Here is a 17,576-nt window from a genome sequence, read left to right on the forward strand (position 1 = left end):
CTATCCTTCTGATGGGCACTCCCCTTAACAAGAGTGACAATACAAGGATTATGATGCATTAAACCTCTGAAATTTTCCATTATTCTATCGGATTTTGTAAGCCAAATTTCAAGAAGAAAGCCACATTTTCTCGACTTTGAGATATCTAAACACCTCTCCCTTAGAAAATCACATCTTAATTTGGATAAAAATTTTAAAAGTCAAACAGTTATAGATAGAGACTTGGAGTTTTTAAATGACCCTTTATCAAGAAGGATTAGGATTTATCTTTGTGTTGGTTTATTATTTTTTGCGGAACCACTCTAGACCAGGTTCATTTGAGTTCATTATGTATTTCCTACTACCAAGGCCCCCTATATATCGACCCGGTAGTAGCCCAACCGGAAGGTCATGATCCCGAGAAGCTAAAATTTTGAAAGCTAAAATCCTGAAAAGCAAAATCCTGAAAACCAAAATCCTGAAAAACCAAAACCTCGAATGGTAAAAATCACGAAAGCCAAAATTTTGAATGGGACCAAATCCCGAAAAGGCGAAATCCCGAAAAACCAAAATTCTAAAAGCCAAAATCCAAAAGAGCCAAAATTCCGAAAGCCAAGATTCCGATAGATGCAAAATATCGAAAGCTATAATCCCGAAAAACCAATATCCAAAAGGTGAAAAATACCGAAAGTCAAAATCCCGAACGCCAAAATCCCAAATGCTCAGATAGATTTAAATTGGGAGTAGCGAGCGGTGTCCATTCCCCTAATGTATCATCAGCTCTTCTTCTGGCTCCAGCCTCAGCTTTAGCCGCTCGACCCTTCTAATACGTTTTGCCCACGCCAACTTTCCTGATGCATCCAGCCTTTCGATTGGGCTCCTTATGCATCCACTTTTTTCCAAATGTTAAGATCCCGAATAGGTCGAAATTCCGAATGAGTAAAAATGCAAAAAAAAAAAAAACCAAAATCGCGAACACCAAAATTTTGAATGGGTCAAAATCCCAAAAAGCCGTAATTCCGAAAAGCCAAAATTTCGAAAGACAAAATTCTGAATGGTTCCTAATCCCGAAAAGCCGAAATCTCGAAAAGTTAAAATCCTGAAAACCAAAATCCCGATTAGGTCGAAATCCCGAATGGGTGGAAAACGGAAAAATCAAAATCTCAAAACGTTAAAATTCTGAAAAACCAAAATCCTGAATGATCAAAAGCCTCAGAACGACATTATATGGAGAATAATATGTAGATTAATTTCCCAAAATTCGAATAATTTTACTTTGCCTCCAGCAAGCGCGGGTGTAATCGTGGGAGTAGCTAATGACACATTTAAGAATTTAGGATTTTGGCTTTTCGGGATTTTGTCTTTTCCGGATTTAGAGGACTTTGGCTTTCGAGATTCAGACCAGGACCTAGATCTAACATATAGGATTAAGTTCGACCATTTGTTTAAGTATTTTTGCAAACGATTTTACTTCTGTCATCATGAAAACTGACTGAAACTCTAATGGTCATCAATAAGAAACCCCCTACTAAAAAGTAGCATTAAAAAGCAAAATATAAATCTTAATTGTTTTGCTCATAAATAAAATTAAAAAAAAAAACTTAAGGACGCAATAAAACCATCGATCTACAGACCGGTGTTTATAGTAGTATTTTAAAACCAAGAATAGCAATAAGAATGGTTTTAAATACTTTTAAAAAATATGGCAGCTATTGTAACTAATAAATATATAAATATATATAAATAATTATAATAAAAGATTAATTTTGAAAAAAAACGCAATGAGATAAATTTAATTATTATAAAAAAAAATACAAAATACTGAAAATATCTTAGCAATAATCCTGTTCTTGGCTTGGATATTATTCTTATTTTATCAAAAACAATTGCAACCAGAAAACACACATAATTTGCTCTTGACTTGTAGGTTCAATAAACTCACATAACAATTTATCTATAAAACTTTTGCAATATCTAAGAAATCAAATTTATTCATTTGTTTGTTACATCCTAAAACTAAAATTCATGTGCTTTAATTCACTTTAGGTGAGGCTAATGCAATAATGCCAATACCATTTAGATTTATCTCATTTTCAGTTATTATTATGACTATTATTACTGCAAATATTTTACCCAAACAGTCCTTAACCAGTGAAGTGTTATTCGCACCAGTCTTTCTTACAAAAATCTATGAATCACACATTTTATTATCTGTCCAAGACTCTTTTAGAAAAATAACGATAAACTGAAGTGAATAAAACTCTGTGATTTCTTTTGTTTGGGGTTCTTTAACAGTATAATAAACTATTTAAAATAAGCAGCCTATTAAATTATGACCATTTTGGATAATAATATGGTGAACAATAGAGTGGTTTATTAACACTAAAATATTCTTCACAACCAAAATGATATAGGCTTTACCCGAAAATGTAGAGGAAGGAAGGCTACTAATATCTATTTTACAAAACAATAAACAAATAATACAGAAGAAATATACACTCAGAATATTTTGGATTTAAATGATTTAATTCCTCAATGAGACTCGAAATTTATAGGGGAAGGCTTTGAAGCTTCGCACACACTCTGGCTACGAACACTTCACATTTTTCCCATATTTCTCTAATGAATCTGACCAATATACGGCAATATATTTTAAGCTAGTCGAAAGTCAAATTTATTAAAGAAATCCAAGTCAGATTATGTGCGAAGCCTGAAAGCCTTCCCCTATATCTTTCACTTCACTTAAGGGGTTACGTGTGTCACGAAGACTAAAAAACAATATATTTTCTCTTAATTTCTTTTCAACATAATAAATATTCCTATTAATTTGTTATTATGCAGATCCTATAAAAAATATTGAAAAAATTTAGATTTTCTCGGATTTTTAAAGTTCTTACTTAATAATAAGGACTTAATTTAATATTTAAGGAACAGAAATGAAATATTTATTTTGTTTATAATCATAACGGTTTGTGATCAATTGTAACCTATGCATCTTTAGAATTGATTTTCAGTTGTCTGTTTTCGTTACAAAAAATCTTTTTCTGGAATTAGGTTTGTACTTTATTCCAAATGAAGTCTCTGTAAGAGGAAATTCATTCGAACACCGATTGCAAAGTTCAAAGCAGTCTTTAGACTAGAAGTTTATATGGGCTTCAGACCTAAAGCGGTCTTTAGAATAGAATTGAATTATTCCATGCAAATGTCTATTGGATTCTGAAACACCAATAAAATTGCTTGCTATTTTGGATTTTGAGACCTTCGGAAACAGAGCTAAACGTCTGGTCTGAAGACCGTTTTTTCAAAAGGTTTTGCAATCCCAAATCCTTTCGTTCAGTAATAACCTCTTTCCGGATGAGATTTTCTCTGTACCGATTTGAAGGTATATCAGAGAGAACTTCCTTAAAAACCCGTTACAAGTTCGAACGTTTCAATCGACGAGTAACACAAAAGTGCGGAAGATCATCAAAACGACATTTATTTTAATAAAATTGCAATTCAAACGTTCTGATATCCTGGAATTCCACAAAACTACACAAAAATTCACTTTCTGTAGCAAACGTTTTCGTTTACATACTGTTGTTGACATTGTTGAAGAATGAAATGTCAAGAATATCGAAATTCGACATGGCAGAACAATCAGCCCTAAAGCGACGAGTACATGAACCTGCACTTTAGGATTCCGGTAGATATTCAAATAGGTTTGGCTTGGTCTTGGAGTAGTTTTGTCTCCTCGAAAGGTTATTACTGATCGCAACCACACTGAGATAAATCCGAAAAAGTTTAAATAACATTCCGGAAATGTTTATTTTACCCTGCAGTATTAATCCGAAATCGGTGTAAATATTACCCTTTTCAGGTGTATTGGGGGTTAAAGTTACCCTTTTTCATGTTAATTTTATCCTCAAAAGGTGTAAAATTAATATTAAAAAATGTTGATATATTTTTACACCTTAAAAGTGTTCAAGTTATAAGAGAAAAAGTTAATCGCACCCCCGTTTTTTCTCAGTGCAATAACAACCAATTTATTAGTTTTTCGGATTTGTTTTTAAGAATTTAATCTTAAATTAAAATTTTAACAAAATCCTAACTAATAGGAAATTAGAGAACTTAGGCCATATGGCCAAGCCTTAGGCCTGAATCCCGTATAAAGAAAAAACATCTTTACTGATTGTCAAATTTGTAAGGAACTTTCGAATTCGAATTTCGAATTTCAAAAAATAAAAAAAAGAATTAGTACTTAATATTTTCGTGGTAATATTATAATTTCCTATATGATTATCGTTCTTGACTAACTGCACCCTCTTTGAATGATATTTGATGAATTTTGACTTTCAATTCAGGTTGAATTTGAATTTTCGGACATCAACGACATTTTGTTCGAATTGACAACCATTTACCGGCCTAGCCGTGACACTTTTAGATACTTTTGATAAACCGGAATTTATTTTGTTAATCTCACCCGGTTTTCGGATTCGAAATTCTAATTTACCAAGAGTAAAATACACTTCGGAAACTTTCAAATATGCTCAAAGAACTCTGAAACCCATAAATTATTTCTGTAGTATTGTTTGGGAACACCCACGCGTTGAGTGTCTATTTTGGTTGTAAGTATTAAAGAAGTGCCTAGTTGAAAAAAATTGCTTTCCTCAACAATTTTGCTGTTTGGGTGATTCTGCGGCTTTTAAAAATACGCAAATGTCTAAAGTTTTGAAAATAGACAAAAAAAAATTGAGATGGATCACAAACCTCCTCCAGTGTGGTGTTAATCGATCTCTTGTGTCGTCCATGAATCACCCGTGGTCTAATTAATGTGAATGAAGAAAATTGCTCCGCTGGATGGATTCGTTCATCTGCAAATTGAGACAAAAGGCATCATTATTGCAACTTTTAATTTCAATTTCAAAATTTAAAGTGTGTCTGCATTTTAATGCGGTTTTTGACTCCCTCGCATGTGGCAAGGAAATTAATCAATTGCCAATGAATGACCCATAGATTGGCAGAGTTGAATTGTCTGGTGGCAAGGTCGGAAAGTCCGTAAATTTTCTCAAGAGACTTTGTGTTGAAAATTGTTTCCATCTTATTTTGCTCATTTGCGCCAAAAGATGCGATAAAACTGCTCGAGAAATGAGATATTCGAAAAACTCTTCACTGTCTAGGCGACATTTCTCTCCTCTCAACTATAAATAAATATTTCAAGTGGATATTTTCACATATCATACTTATGTTTCGGGCTAGGTTTTTTTTTGCTATGTGTCATTTTTTTTTATGTTGGCTTTGGGAGACTCTCGAAGGGATATATAGAATAAACACGATACCGAAGATATTTGTGTGCGAAGAGATCGCGTTTTCATGCACAGAGAAATTAACGTTCTGTCGTCGTTTTTGGTCGTCTTGAAGGAAAATTATTTTCTGGGTGGTTTTTCCCGGGAAAAACCCAACACATGGAAATCGTGACGAGAGTTGAAAGAAGTTCCTCGAGAATCGAGAAAGGGAGGTGTGAGGGCTAGTGCAAAAAAATTTGGCGTCATGCCACGTTTCTTGAATATTTCAGTGGCTCCAGAGTCCTGGCCCAAAAGACGAGAGCATTAGAGTTAAGTCCTCTTTATTGAATTTGTTGGATGAGGTCACGAACTACAACAGCTTTATTCTCTTGTACTCTTGACGTACTTCCTCAATTCACAAATTAGTAAGTTTAACGAGTTTAAAAATCAATAGCACAAAACCAATTCTTAAACGTTTTACTAAATCATTTTGTGGTCCTTGTGTTCAGAAGTAAATTTTCGAAAATGTAAGGCTTAAAGATTAAAGATAAAGGGTAAAGATAAAAGCTAAGTTCTCATAGCTTTCGCTTAAGCGATCTCCAGAGTCCACACTAGAGGATTGGCCGAGTTCCTGAAGGTATCATAGTACTAAATGGCAGCCAGTATTTTAAGATTTTGAAAATATAATGGCTCGTTTGTCCTTATTAGTCCAACCCTGAGTCAAATTTTTCATAAATCTTGATTGATAATAAATTAGAGAAGTTAAACCATATGACTAAGCCTTAGGCCGTCTTCAGACCTAAGGTTTAGCCCAGTTTCCTATGATCTCGCAATTCAAAATTTTAATCAATTTTATTGCTTTTTCAAAATTTAGTGGATCACTTGCCTATGTTGTCCAATCTTAAGTGATAATTTTCAAAGAAATCTTGATAGATAAGAAATTAGACAAGTTAATCCATATGACTAAGCCTTAGGTCTGAAGCCTGTATTACGCGCTAAACATAAATTCCATTCGAAATTCGAAATTTTGGGTAGAACAGTTTATTTAGAACATGTTAATGTTAATGAAAATAAATAGGGTAAGTGTGCCAAATTTCGGCATAGTTGCATGCAAGAGTCAAAGTCTCAAGTTTGAAATGTAATATTTTAAATACAAATTGATTTTTTTTATTCTTTCTTCTGAAAGAGTGTTGCTTGGAACCTTGTAAAGAGTTTACCGTTTTTATTTACTCTAAAATCATTCTTAATACATTTTAAAATGAATAAAAATATAGATATAGCTTTGGTACCCTATTTCGGCCACCTTCATTCCCATAGTTCCTTGCCCTTCGGGAATTCTTCCAATGCCTTTTTCACGTCATCTCATTTGTCGAAGCTACATTTTTTGTTATTCTTTTGCATTATATAATCTCTAGAGTACGTAAAATCTAAAAATTCATGGAAATTCGAGGAAGAAAAAAGGTGGCCGAAATTGCAAGCTAGCCGGAATTTGGCACACTTACCCTAGATATTATGAGGAACTTATATACTTAAAAAAAAGACCAAATTTGTTCAAATCCGTTTAACTGCTCTCTCTTGGAGTTCGAGAAGTTAAAATAATCATTTAGCTGAAATTGTTTACTATCTCATTTGAAATACCTTTAGGATAGTAAATTAAAAAATTGAAGTGTTCAAGAGCTCTTATTTCCGAAAATTACTCCGAAAGATGAGTTCATTGCTAATTCATTTTCAAAATTTCATATTTGGTGTGTTCACAGGGATTTTGATTATTCCAAAGAGTCTCGGCTAGAAGATAAATAGCGTTATATTTGCATTAATTGATGCAGCTGGGAAGTTAGCTTTGGACTCTGGCTATTCTAGAAGGTCTCCTAAAACTAGATCCACGGATTTGTTTGTTTACATGGGGATTTAAACCATAAGTTTAATCCCTATTATAAGATACTCAAAATAGCATATTGTATCTTAGATATACTAATTATTTGCAAATTATGGGCCATTTCCATTGAGAAGATTCTCAACAAATCGATTCAACAACAACATCAACGACAACATCGATTCAAGGATTGTACTGAAAGGATTTGTCTTCAAGAACATTGATAATTTTTAAATTTTACAATTAAATAAATAACCGAGAAAAAGCATCGATTAGAAGGTTTTTTTTAACTTAAAAAGCTTAGAGAAGCTGTATAAATTAGTAATTTCTCTATCTTAAAAAAAAATCTCCCTCTATCTTCAAAAAATTATTGTTGAGCACAAATTTATTTTGGGAAAAGTTTTTTTTTCGGATAAATTTCTTGATAATGAGAAATCTTTTATGGGGAATGTTTAATATTCTACAAATGCTTCATGAACATATTCAAAATTTTCCCCAATAATAAAAAAAATTCTTGGAAATCATTTCTTAATCCCAAAATATTTCCCAATCGTACGACTTTTCTTGGAACAAGAGCAGTATAAGATATTCATTCAAAATATTACTAAATTGTATATTAAAATAGCTCTTTTTGTTTGTTATTAAATAAAAGTATTCCTTATATTTGAAAAATCTATATTCAAGAGGAACCTACCAATTAGTTTGAATGACTTGTTTTGTAAATTATATTTCATGAAATAATTCAAGAAATCTGAAACTCGTAATATGTAGTCGGAAGTAGTACAAGATTATTGAAAATTTTAATTTTAAAATAGTAAAAAAAAAGTGATAAAGGAATTATAGAAGAAAGTGTCGAATAATCTTATGACCAGTGCACAATAAGTTTTGTTTGTAAACATGTTTTCAAAATTTCCCATGAGAATGAACGAGATGACTAGATCTAGATCTCACTCACTCTCATTGAAAAATCAAAAACATGTTTACTAAACAAAAGTTATTGTGCGTTGGGCATTACACAGAAAAAAATATTTACTAAAATTATTTGTAAATGTTTGTGAATTCTCACTGCCGAAATACCCAGTTTGTATTTTTTTTTTTACAAATATTGTTGGAGACATGATTACGAACGTTTTGATGGGAACGTTTTGTTTTTTTAACAAACATTTGTTCGTACATTTTTATTTGTCTGGCAAAACTTTACAAAAGTTACAAAAAAAATTACAACATTTTACAAATATTTTGCTGTGAGTTTACAAATACTTACGAACAAATGTTTGTAAATCAACAAAAAATGCTCGTCAAGTTATCATGTTACGAACAATGTTTGTGAATGAAGAACAAACTTTAACGAACTTGTTTTTGAGTAATACGATTTACGAAGTTTTCGTAAGTAGGGTAAGTGTGCCAAATTTCGGCATAGTTGCATGCAAGCACCAAAGTCTTAAGTTTAAAATGTTATATTTCTAATACAATTTCTTTTTTATTACTTCTTTATGGCAAAAAACAAACGATCAGTAAAAAATTCTAAATGGGCAGTAAAATATTAAAAATGAGCAGTAAAATATCTAATTATGGTCAGTAAAAAACTTAAATCTTTACATAAATGGGCCTAATTTACATATTTAACATTTAAAATTGTTCCACATAGAATGAAAATCCCTTTATTTTCCCTTTGCCAAAATTTGGACGATAATATCACTGTTTCAAATTTTTTTGTTACTGATCAATTTTAACTTTTTACTGCTCATTTATTCAATGCCCTTCTTTATAAGAGTGTTGCTTGGAACATTGTAGACAGTTTATCGCCTTTATTTTATCTAAAATCATTCTTAATGCATTTTAAAATTAATAAAAATGTAGACATAGGTTTGGTGGCCTATTTCGGCCACCTTCGTTCTTATAGTTCCTTTTGCCCTTCCGGAATTCTTCCAAAGTCTTTTTCACATAATATCCTTCGTCTAAGCGGCATTTTTGATTTTTTTTTTGTATTGTATAATCCCTAGAGCATGTAAAAACTAGAATTTCATGCAAATTTCGGGAACAAAAACAGTGGCCGAAATTGCAAACTGGTCGGAATTTGGTACACTTACCCTACCTAGTATGAATTCACAAACAATTTTATGATTTTTTCTGAAATAGTAAGAAGTAGAGTCATCTCATTCTTACATAAATGGAAGAGATCACGGAAGGCCCAAAATCGATAAAGGGGAAAGCACGCTACGTTCGGACGACTCAAGCTTCGCACAACTCATTTTTTTTCCTACGTTCTTAATGGCTTAGATCCATGGCTTTTCAGGAAATTTGAAACTTTAGAATAGCTATTATAATTGGTCAAATTAATTAAAAATGTTGTTTGAAGCTTGAGTCGTCCGAAGGTATCGCGCTTTGCCTTACCTAATAATTTAGCCTTTACTTTCTAAGGCTCAAGCGATAAGACGTTCAAACGCTAAATCACATTTCATCTGAAAACAAGATTCTCTAAATTCTTGTAAAAAATTATCAATTTAGACTTAGAGTGTATAAATTGAAAACACAAGTTCTGCTTGATCAGCATTACTTAAGCGTTCATGAATCCCAACTCCAAGTTCAACTTTGCCTGGATGCATCTTCTCAATGTCACCCTTTTGCATAAGAAGCTATTTCCTCCCATATTTATGCCCTCTCACATTTGTCCCACCAGCTATTTATGTGATCGTCTCATTTCATAAATGTTAAACACTCACAAGGGTTATCATCTAAACCACTTTTTCATCTCAAGCATTCCTCATAGTTTCAATGTCTTCCAGAGATCTTGGAGACCATCTGGAGTGTGTTTTGTCTCCCTGGTAATTTTTATATTTACACCACACACTCCCAAGTGATGATTTTTCATCTCACAATATGAAATATGCTTCGTTGGTTGCCGTACTTCCTGTTTTACTACGTTACTTTTTATTCCGCATCCTGAAATAGTCTTCGAGATGGAAGGCCAAACGCCAAACTTGGGTTCTCCAGAGTGCATATGTTTTTAGTTTGAGACACGGTCATGACTAAAAATAGAGTCATAATAACTGAAAAAATGCCATAACTTGGGATTTGATGTGTATTTAAGCGATATTGTGCCCTTGGTGTCTACCTGATGATGGCACTTTTTAGGGAGGAAGAAGAAATTTGAAGAATACAACCTGGCTCAATGAAACACCTTTTCACGAGGCATTTGGTTCAGAGAGTGTCAGGTTTCAACAGAAATCAATGGAAGATGGGAGAACTTTGGAAAGATACTGGCATTTCTGAACAGATGTGAACACATCTTTTAGGATGATCCATGTCGTTTGTGATTCTTTGGAATACAAGTCCTATGGACGAATACTTACACAGAAAAAAAAATTTTATAAAAATGTTCGTAAATGTTTGTGAATTCCTATGGGGGAGTTACGGATACGGAATGCTCGTAAATCGTATAACCTACAAACAAGTTCGTTAAAGTTTGTACTTTTTCCACAAACATTGTTCGTAACATGGTCACTTGACAAGCATTTTTTGTACTTTTGCAAACATTTGTGCGTAAATGTTCGTAAACACACAAAAAATATTCGTAAAATTTTGTCGTTTGTTCGTAAATGTTCGTAAAATGTTCATCAGACTAACAAAATTATTTTTTTTGTGTATTAAAATGAAAAGGAATTCAAAAAGTGCAAAAATTTAAGATTTCTGGATAAATGCTTAGCACATTCATGTACTAAATTAAACAATAAAAAACACTTCAATTATTTCAAGGATTTCAATATTTCAATTAATAGTGTGAATTTTGCAAGAAATCAAAAAAAAAACTTGCTAAAAAATGTAGCAAAATTCTAGTAATAACTACTAGAAATATGTTAAATTCAAAAAAATGATTTTAGTACATGTCGTGTAAAAGTTAGTTCTCCCATAAAATTGCAACGGTCATGATTTGAAATTCGCGAGTCAATGTCACTAGAACGGCATTGAACCTAGAACATTTGTGTGAAGAAAGAGACAATCTTGGGAGAATCACGGAAAGCACAACATCGAGCCCCGTTTTCTGGGCCTCGGGGAATAGATAATTAGCTATCCTGGGGGCCATGGCTACGGTTCTATTAAAGCATTACATATCAAACAGTTGACTTAATACACAACAATACCCGTTCTAATTGTAACTTTTTGATTTCAATCATCAGATTTTATTTGAGATTACTAGGATTTTAGTACAAGTGAGAAAAGAATGATTAGGTTTTATTCGATTGACCTTTCATTCATTTTAATTAGGTTTGTATAACTACAATAATCTCAATTAATTCGGGATTAAAAGTTTTAACCCTTTTTAGTTCTTACGCTTCTGATCGTTGTAAAAGCCATATTGTTGAAAAAAAAAACATATGTTCCGTGTACTAAATTTCTGTCACATTGATATGATCGATTTCTTTTATAATGGCTACTGTAGCTCCTGTACAACTTTCAGATCAGGAAAATTTCTTAAAAGTTTTGTATCCAGGGAGTTCCGGCTTGAGAGAAAATGGACTGAAAGAATTTGATATTAATTGCATATTATTGGGATTTCATTTATAAAATAATTTTTCAAATGCTCCTAAATGTATACAAATATTTTTCACACGGTAAATCTAAAATATATTTCTTATGAACTGTACACGGTAAAAAAATTTCGGTAAATATTTGTTCCAAAAATTAGCTCGTCTACGGACACCATAATTTTTAGCACAATCGAATTTGCTCCATAACGTAGCTTGTCCACGGACACCGAAAATTTTTGAAATAAATTTATACCTTATGGCCTCTACACATTGGGATCAATTTTTGTCAAAAATTGCCTTTTTGAAGAAAATTCCCTGCAGCGTTGTAGGGGGAAACGTCAAATTTCTGTCAAAAACGCAATTTTTGACGAAAATTGCTCCCAATGTGTAGACGCCTTTAGGAGAAACAAAAAGATATCCAATATTAGTAACGAATTTGTTCCAAAAAATAGCTCGTCTAGTATAAAATCGTATCCATCCTCTCACACTCAGTCACCCGTCACCAACGAAGCGAGGAGGACGCCAAATCTGTGCCAATTTTCGTGCTACATGGTATCACTTTTTTAATTCTAGATTCCCTTCCTCTCCTACTGTCAGCACTCGCATATGATTTCGTCATGCATGCGTCTGTATAAAACACTCTTAAGTTGATTTTTATTTGATATTCCTTATGAACTTTCGCCACCGAAATCCATCTCGACTGAAGTATAGGCCTTAACTGTAAGACGAAATCTTTTACATGAATTTGTTCCCTGCAATGGGAACAAAAAGATTCCTTATATGAGAAACAATTTCGTTCCAAGAATTATCTCGTCCACGAACACCGAAAATTTTTAGAACAAATATGTTACAGATATAGGAATAATATTGTTATAAAAAAATGTGCAAATTTGTTCCTGACAGTGGGAACAAAACAGCCGAATGCAACAAATTCTATTCCAACTTTCAGGAACAAATTTGTATAAAACGAAATCAACTTAAATTTGTAGACATTCCACCGTATCAAAACGGTTCCAATAGAAAATTCTAATAAAATTGTAACTATATTTCGTAAACTTTTCGGAACAAATATCTTCTCTGGGTACAAATTGATTCCAAAAAAATTTGTTCCAAGGACAACTTGTACCAATATTTTGGTCAGTGCCCAAAAGTTTTTACCGTGTAGGCGCTAAAAACAAGTTGAAAAATTAGTGCCAAAAATATTTTGCATACATCACGGCGTTTCGATAACTTATCCCAAAGCTATCTCCTGTAGATATGCAATTTACTGTGTCACTGGAGTTACTCGCAGGCTCTTTTTTAGTCCCGAAAAATTCTTTCAAAGCGGTACTCCCTGTATATCGTCGGTTGCCTCAGCAACTGTGCTAACTGCATTTGCTTTGTGTCAGCAATCGTTGTACACAATGCATCGCTGCGCGGCGTTTGCAATGAATACAGACACAAAGCAGATGCAGTTAGCACAGTTGCTGAGGCAACCGACGATATCTACCCTACTCTATTCCACTTTTTTTCTTCTCTTGAACGTCATACCAAATTAAATTTAGTTCAGTACAATCTTGAGTTCGGAACAGTGATTCTATTGATTCTACTGATAGTAATTCTACTGATCTAAAAGGTATGCTAGAGGTATATGCAATTAATTTATCTAAAAATGTTTTTAAAGAAGATACAGTGAAAAAATAGAGAAAATCTTAATTGTACTAAAACTTTTAGAACAAGTCAAAATAAGGTACTATTGAAGTTTTTTTTTCATTTGAGTGACCATTAACTAATTTTATTTTAAGTTTATATTATTATTATAGGTTTATTAAAAGTCATAGTAATGTGGAAGTCATAGGGGGAAGTAGGACACCTTTGAAATTGAGATTTTTCTCCTATGTTTAAATGGAACTGAGCCATATTATAATGTGATTTAGCTTCTCAATCTATTTGTGCAGCTAAATTATATCGCGATAAGGCTCAATTCTATTTAAAAATAGGTGACAAATATCAATTTCAAAGGTGCCCCACTTTCAAATATGCCCCACTTCCCCCTACGTTCCGTGTACTAAATTTCCGTAACACTTTAATGATCAAATAATTACCAGTTTAAGCAATTAATTTATCTACAATGCTTTTAAAATAAGATGCAATGAATAGATACAGGAATTTCTAGTTGTACTAAAATTTTTAGTACAAGTCAAAATAAGAAACTATTCATGTAGATTTTTTCCAGTGTTTCCTATTTTGAATTCCTCAAAGCCGTTCATAATCCTGGTCCATTTCAAATGACTTTTCTCTGTCTCTCTCACAAATTTCACAGAGTTTTCCTCAATTCCGCGACTTAATCTTCAAATAGAGAACTGTAAGCAGCCTCAAAATGTGAGATAAAGCGGTCAATGCACATTTATTTGGACAGGAGCCAAAGCAAAAGCTAAAAGTGTGGCGCCAAAAGGGTATCCAAAAGTCTCTTCAGCATATTGAAGTGGAAAATTCTGTGTCCCTATTTTCACAAAAAGAATAAGAAAAAAAAACCATTGCTCCGTTTGCCGCAGAAGGATATATTTTGTCTATTCTTTTGTGAAATCGATAGAACATAAATAATTGACTTCCATATCATGTGCAATATATATTTGGGGTGGAATCGAAGAATTTGGCATATTTTTTTAGACTTTCACCGAGCAATTTTTCATCTTTTTGTTTTGGGGCCACGGGAATTGTATTTTGAGAAAAATCGTGTGAGGAAGTGGCCTTCGTGGGGCAAAAACATTGGAGGAAGTTTTATCAGTTTTGGAGAGAGAAATTGTATATGAAAAAAAATCAAGTCTCGTGTTCAAGTTATCGCGAGAAAGTTCCAAGAAAATGGGGAGTAATTTGTCCAAGAGATATTAGAAAATCTTTCTCTGTTGTGTTCTGAAATGGAAAAATAAAATTGTAGGGGAAGGCTTTTATGCTTTGGACATAAAAAAACTTCATATTTTTACCATATTCCTTTAATGCAGAGGTGTGCAAGAATCGTTTGAAACCGAATAAACGTAAAAAAAAAGTTTGTTCAAGTAGCGTTTTGACCACTACTGTCGTACAAGTTTCATTTGACGTTTTTTGCGGTTTCAAACCGTTCTTGCACTCTTCTGCTTTAGTGAATTTGACCAAAATTTTTCAGGACATACATGACTTAAGACTGACTTTTAAAATATATTGGCATTTGAAGTGTTCAAAGACAGGATGTGTGCGAAACGTGAAAGCCTTCCCCTATTGAGATTTGAGGTTCTTTTTCTCTAGAGAACTTCTTATTCAAAGCATTGCCTCTTTTTGCCCTGTTGCACCAATGACTTACAAGGCTGAGGTAATTTTCTTTAGACAGGTAAATTGCCAGATGTTTAACTGTACATCTTATTTGAGTGTTGAGAAATTCTGGAACTCAATGTGTAATTATTTCCGTCTCCATAAATATCTAGGCTCCAAGTCAACAGCTGTTCTTGTAACCCTTGCAATCTTATGTCACAAAAGCAGTGACTAATTTTTAACCGATTACAGAACGCTTGCAGACTCACTGCAATAAATAACAATTATGACCCAATCTCTCGGTGGAGTTCCCGCCTTTCTCGTTAACGAATTTCCATGGCATTTTTCTCACACAATCCATCCCAAATAAGAGCCATGAATTCCAAAGAGAAACCAAGACTCCATTATTAGAATGTTTACACAAAAATTACCAATAGAAGAGATGTTTAGAAAAAAAATAAAAGAATATGAGTTGCAATTGGAGAAACTCAGACTTCGTGCCTAAGTGGTTACAATTTCTTATGCCTGTGGCTTTGATATTGAAATTTATCCACTAATCATCATCAATTTGAACCACAAAGATGACACACTGAGGAGCTCTACTTCTTGGAAAATGTTAATTGCTCCTCCAACTGGCGACGAATGCTTCATCCGAAGCTTAACCACTCCACCAACTGCTCTCAATATTTGCACATAATATTTCCACAGCATGTTAACACGTTTCATCCTCAACTTCTTCATCTTCACCAACAGAATAGGGCTTCAGCTGCAGATGTTTTCTGGCCATGCCAAGTGGCCTCTTTCAAATGCAATTTCTACCTTCACAAGAAATCAATAGGCAATGTACTAAAAATTCCCGCCAAAATCGATAAATGACTCACTGACTCACGTGTATAAAAAAACACCTGAAACTCGGTCTGTGTCTCATAAAACTTTGTTTTTCACTCGCAATTTCTAATCAGTTTAGAAATTATTCCTCGGATTACAAGCCAACACTTCCACAGATAAGCAATTATGAAAAAATTCATAGAGGAAATGCTCTGGATTTCAATTTTTAATCAATGAATAAGAAATGTGAGGCATCAATTGATGACCAATATTTCAATTTAATTTTAGATGTAAACTTGCCTCAAGTTTCAGACTTGAACAAATGATTCACTAAAATTTTCCTAGAATTTCCAAATTATAATGAGTTTTCCTTTCTGAATCTTCAGTTCTATCTTTATTCAACTCATTTGCTATTTTGGTACACAGTAAAGAATCAATCGTTGCTTTTAAGCTTTGCAAGATTGTTAGTAAGGGCAACTAGGGCATCACCATACTACCCCGTGTACCAAAAAGTGATTTTTATTTCTAAAGTTTTCCTTAAAGCAACGGATCAGGGTCAAAAAGGGACACCGATTTGCACTTTAATAATTCGTGTCATGACCTCTTGGTACCCTATTTTATACCATTTTGAATATGAAATTTGAACATCAATCTTTATAGAAAGAGGTAGAACAATGAAAACACGGTATAATACTTGCATTTTATTAGATAAAATAGGGTAAGAGCTCATAATTTTGGACAGTTTCTAAATTTGGACACATTGATGGTAAAATTGGACACTACACTGAGAAAGAAACGGGGGTGCGATTAACTTTTTTTCCTCATAAATTTAACACTTTTTATGTGTAAAAATATATCAACATATTTTAATGTTAATTTTACACCTTTTTAAGGGTAAAATTAACATGGAAAATGGTAACTTTAAACCCTAATACACCTAAAAAGCATAATATTTACACCGATTTCGGGTCGATACGTCAGGGTAAAATAAACATTTCCGGAATGTTACTTTAACTTTTTCAGATTTCTCTCACTCTCACAGTGTATAAATAATTCATTCATTCATTCATTTTCAACCGCTTATCCCTATTGGGGTCGCGGGCCCATGACATCCAAATTAGCAGCCCACGCTTGTCGATCCTCCGCCACTTCAGGAAGATGTTCGGGTTCGATCCCGAGGCGTTCCAAGGCAAGATTCTGAATTTGATTCAGCCACCTTGTCCTAGGTCTGCCTCGAGGCCGAGGTCTCCTCACAATGGCTTGCATAGCTTTTCTGGGGAATCTTGTGTATAAATAAATTGATTAAAATTATGGATTATTATTCCCATATTTCATGAATAATGAATTTTACCAAATTTTATCTAAATATTTGTTCTTTTTGGAAGATTTTAACACTAAATACGTTAAATTTTGAATATGATTTCAGTTAAAATTGCTTTGTTGAAAATTCAGTCTGAGCAATTGCTTACGAGAAATATGACAGAACTTCTTCTTTACTTCAGCCTTATTTAGTTGTAGTGAAGTACTAACAATTTTTCCTCGCGGTTTTTTCAGTGATATTATTGAATATTCATTGAATATTGTGTTGATTCATATTAATGGTGATTTGTTCATTTGATCAGAAGTGAGGTTTGCCTTGTGAATTACATTTTTCGTATGAAAAATGGGCAGTTTTCTAAGAGATTCACCAGTAAGGAGATACTTCTTATTTTGGACAGGTGTTTTTCTCTCGAAATTTCGTGAAGTCCTAGTTTTGGAAACAAAGGAGCATCATCTCTACGAACGAGATGTAGTGAGAAAAGCCTTGAAAGGCTCCCAGAAAGGCCAGAGAATGCGCGA

At 33.2% G+C, this 17,576-nt stretch overlaps 1 protein-coding gene across 1 annotated transcript in view; it reads right to left on the bottom strand.

Moving 5' to 3' along the window:
* Positions 1-17,576, bottom strand: part of LOC129798742 (disintegrin and metalloproteinase domain-containing protein 12) — a 63,988-nt gene that overhangs the window by 14,723 nt on the left and 31,689 nt on the right. The window contains exon 2 of the mRNA XM_055842055.1: positions 4,729-4,832. Coding sequence (XP_055698030.1) covers positions 4,729-4,832 — 104 coding nt within the window. The remainder of the gene's footprint in view (positions 1-4,728; positions 4,833-17,576) is intronic.

Source organism: Phlebotomus papatasi, chromosome 1 (genome assembly GCF_024763615.1).
Source record: "Phlebotomus papatasi isolate M1 chromosome 1, Ppap_2.1, whole genome shotgun sequence".
Lineage (NCBI taxonomy): Eukaryota > Metazoa > Arthropoda > Insecta > Diptera > Psychodidae > Phlebotomus > Phlebotomus papatasi.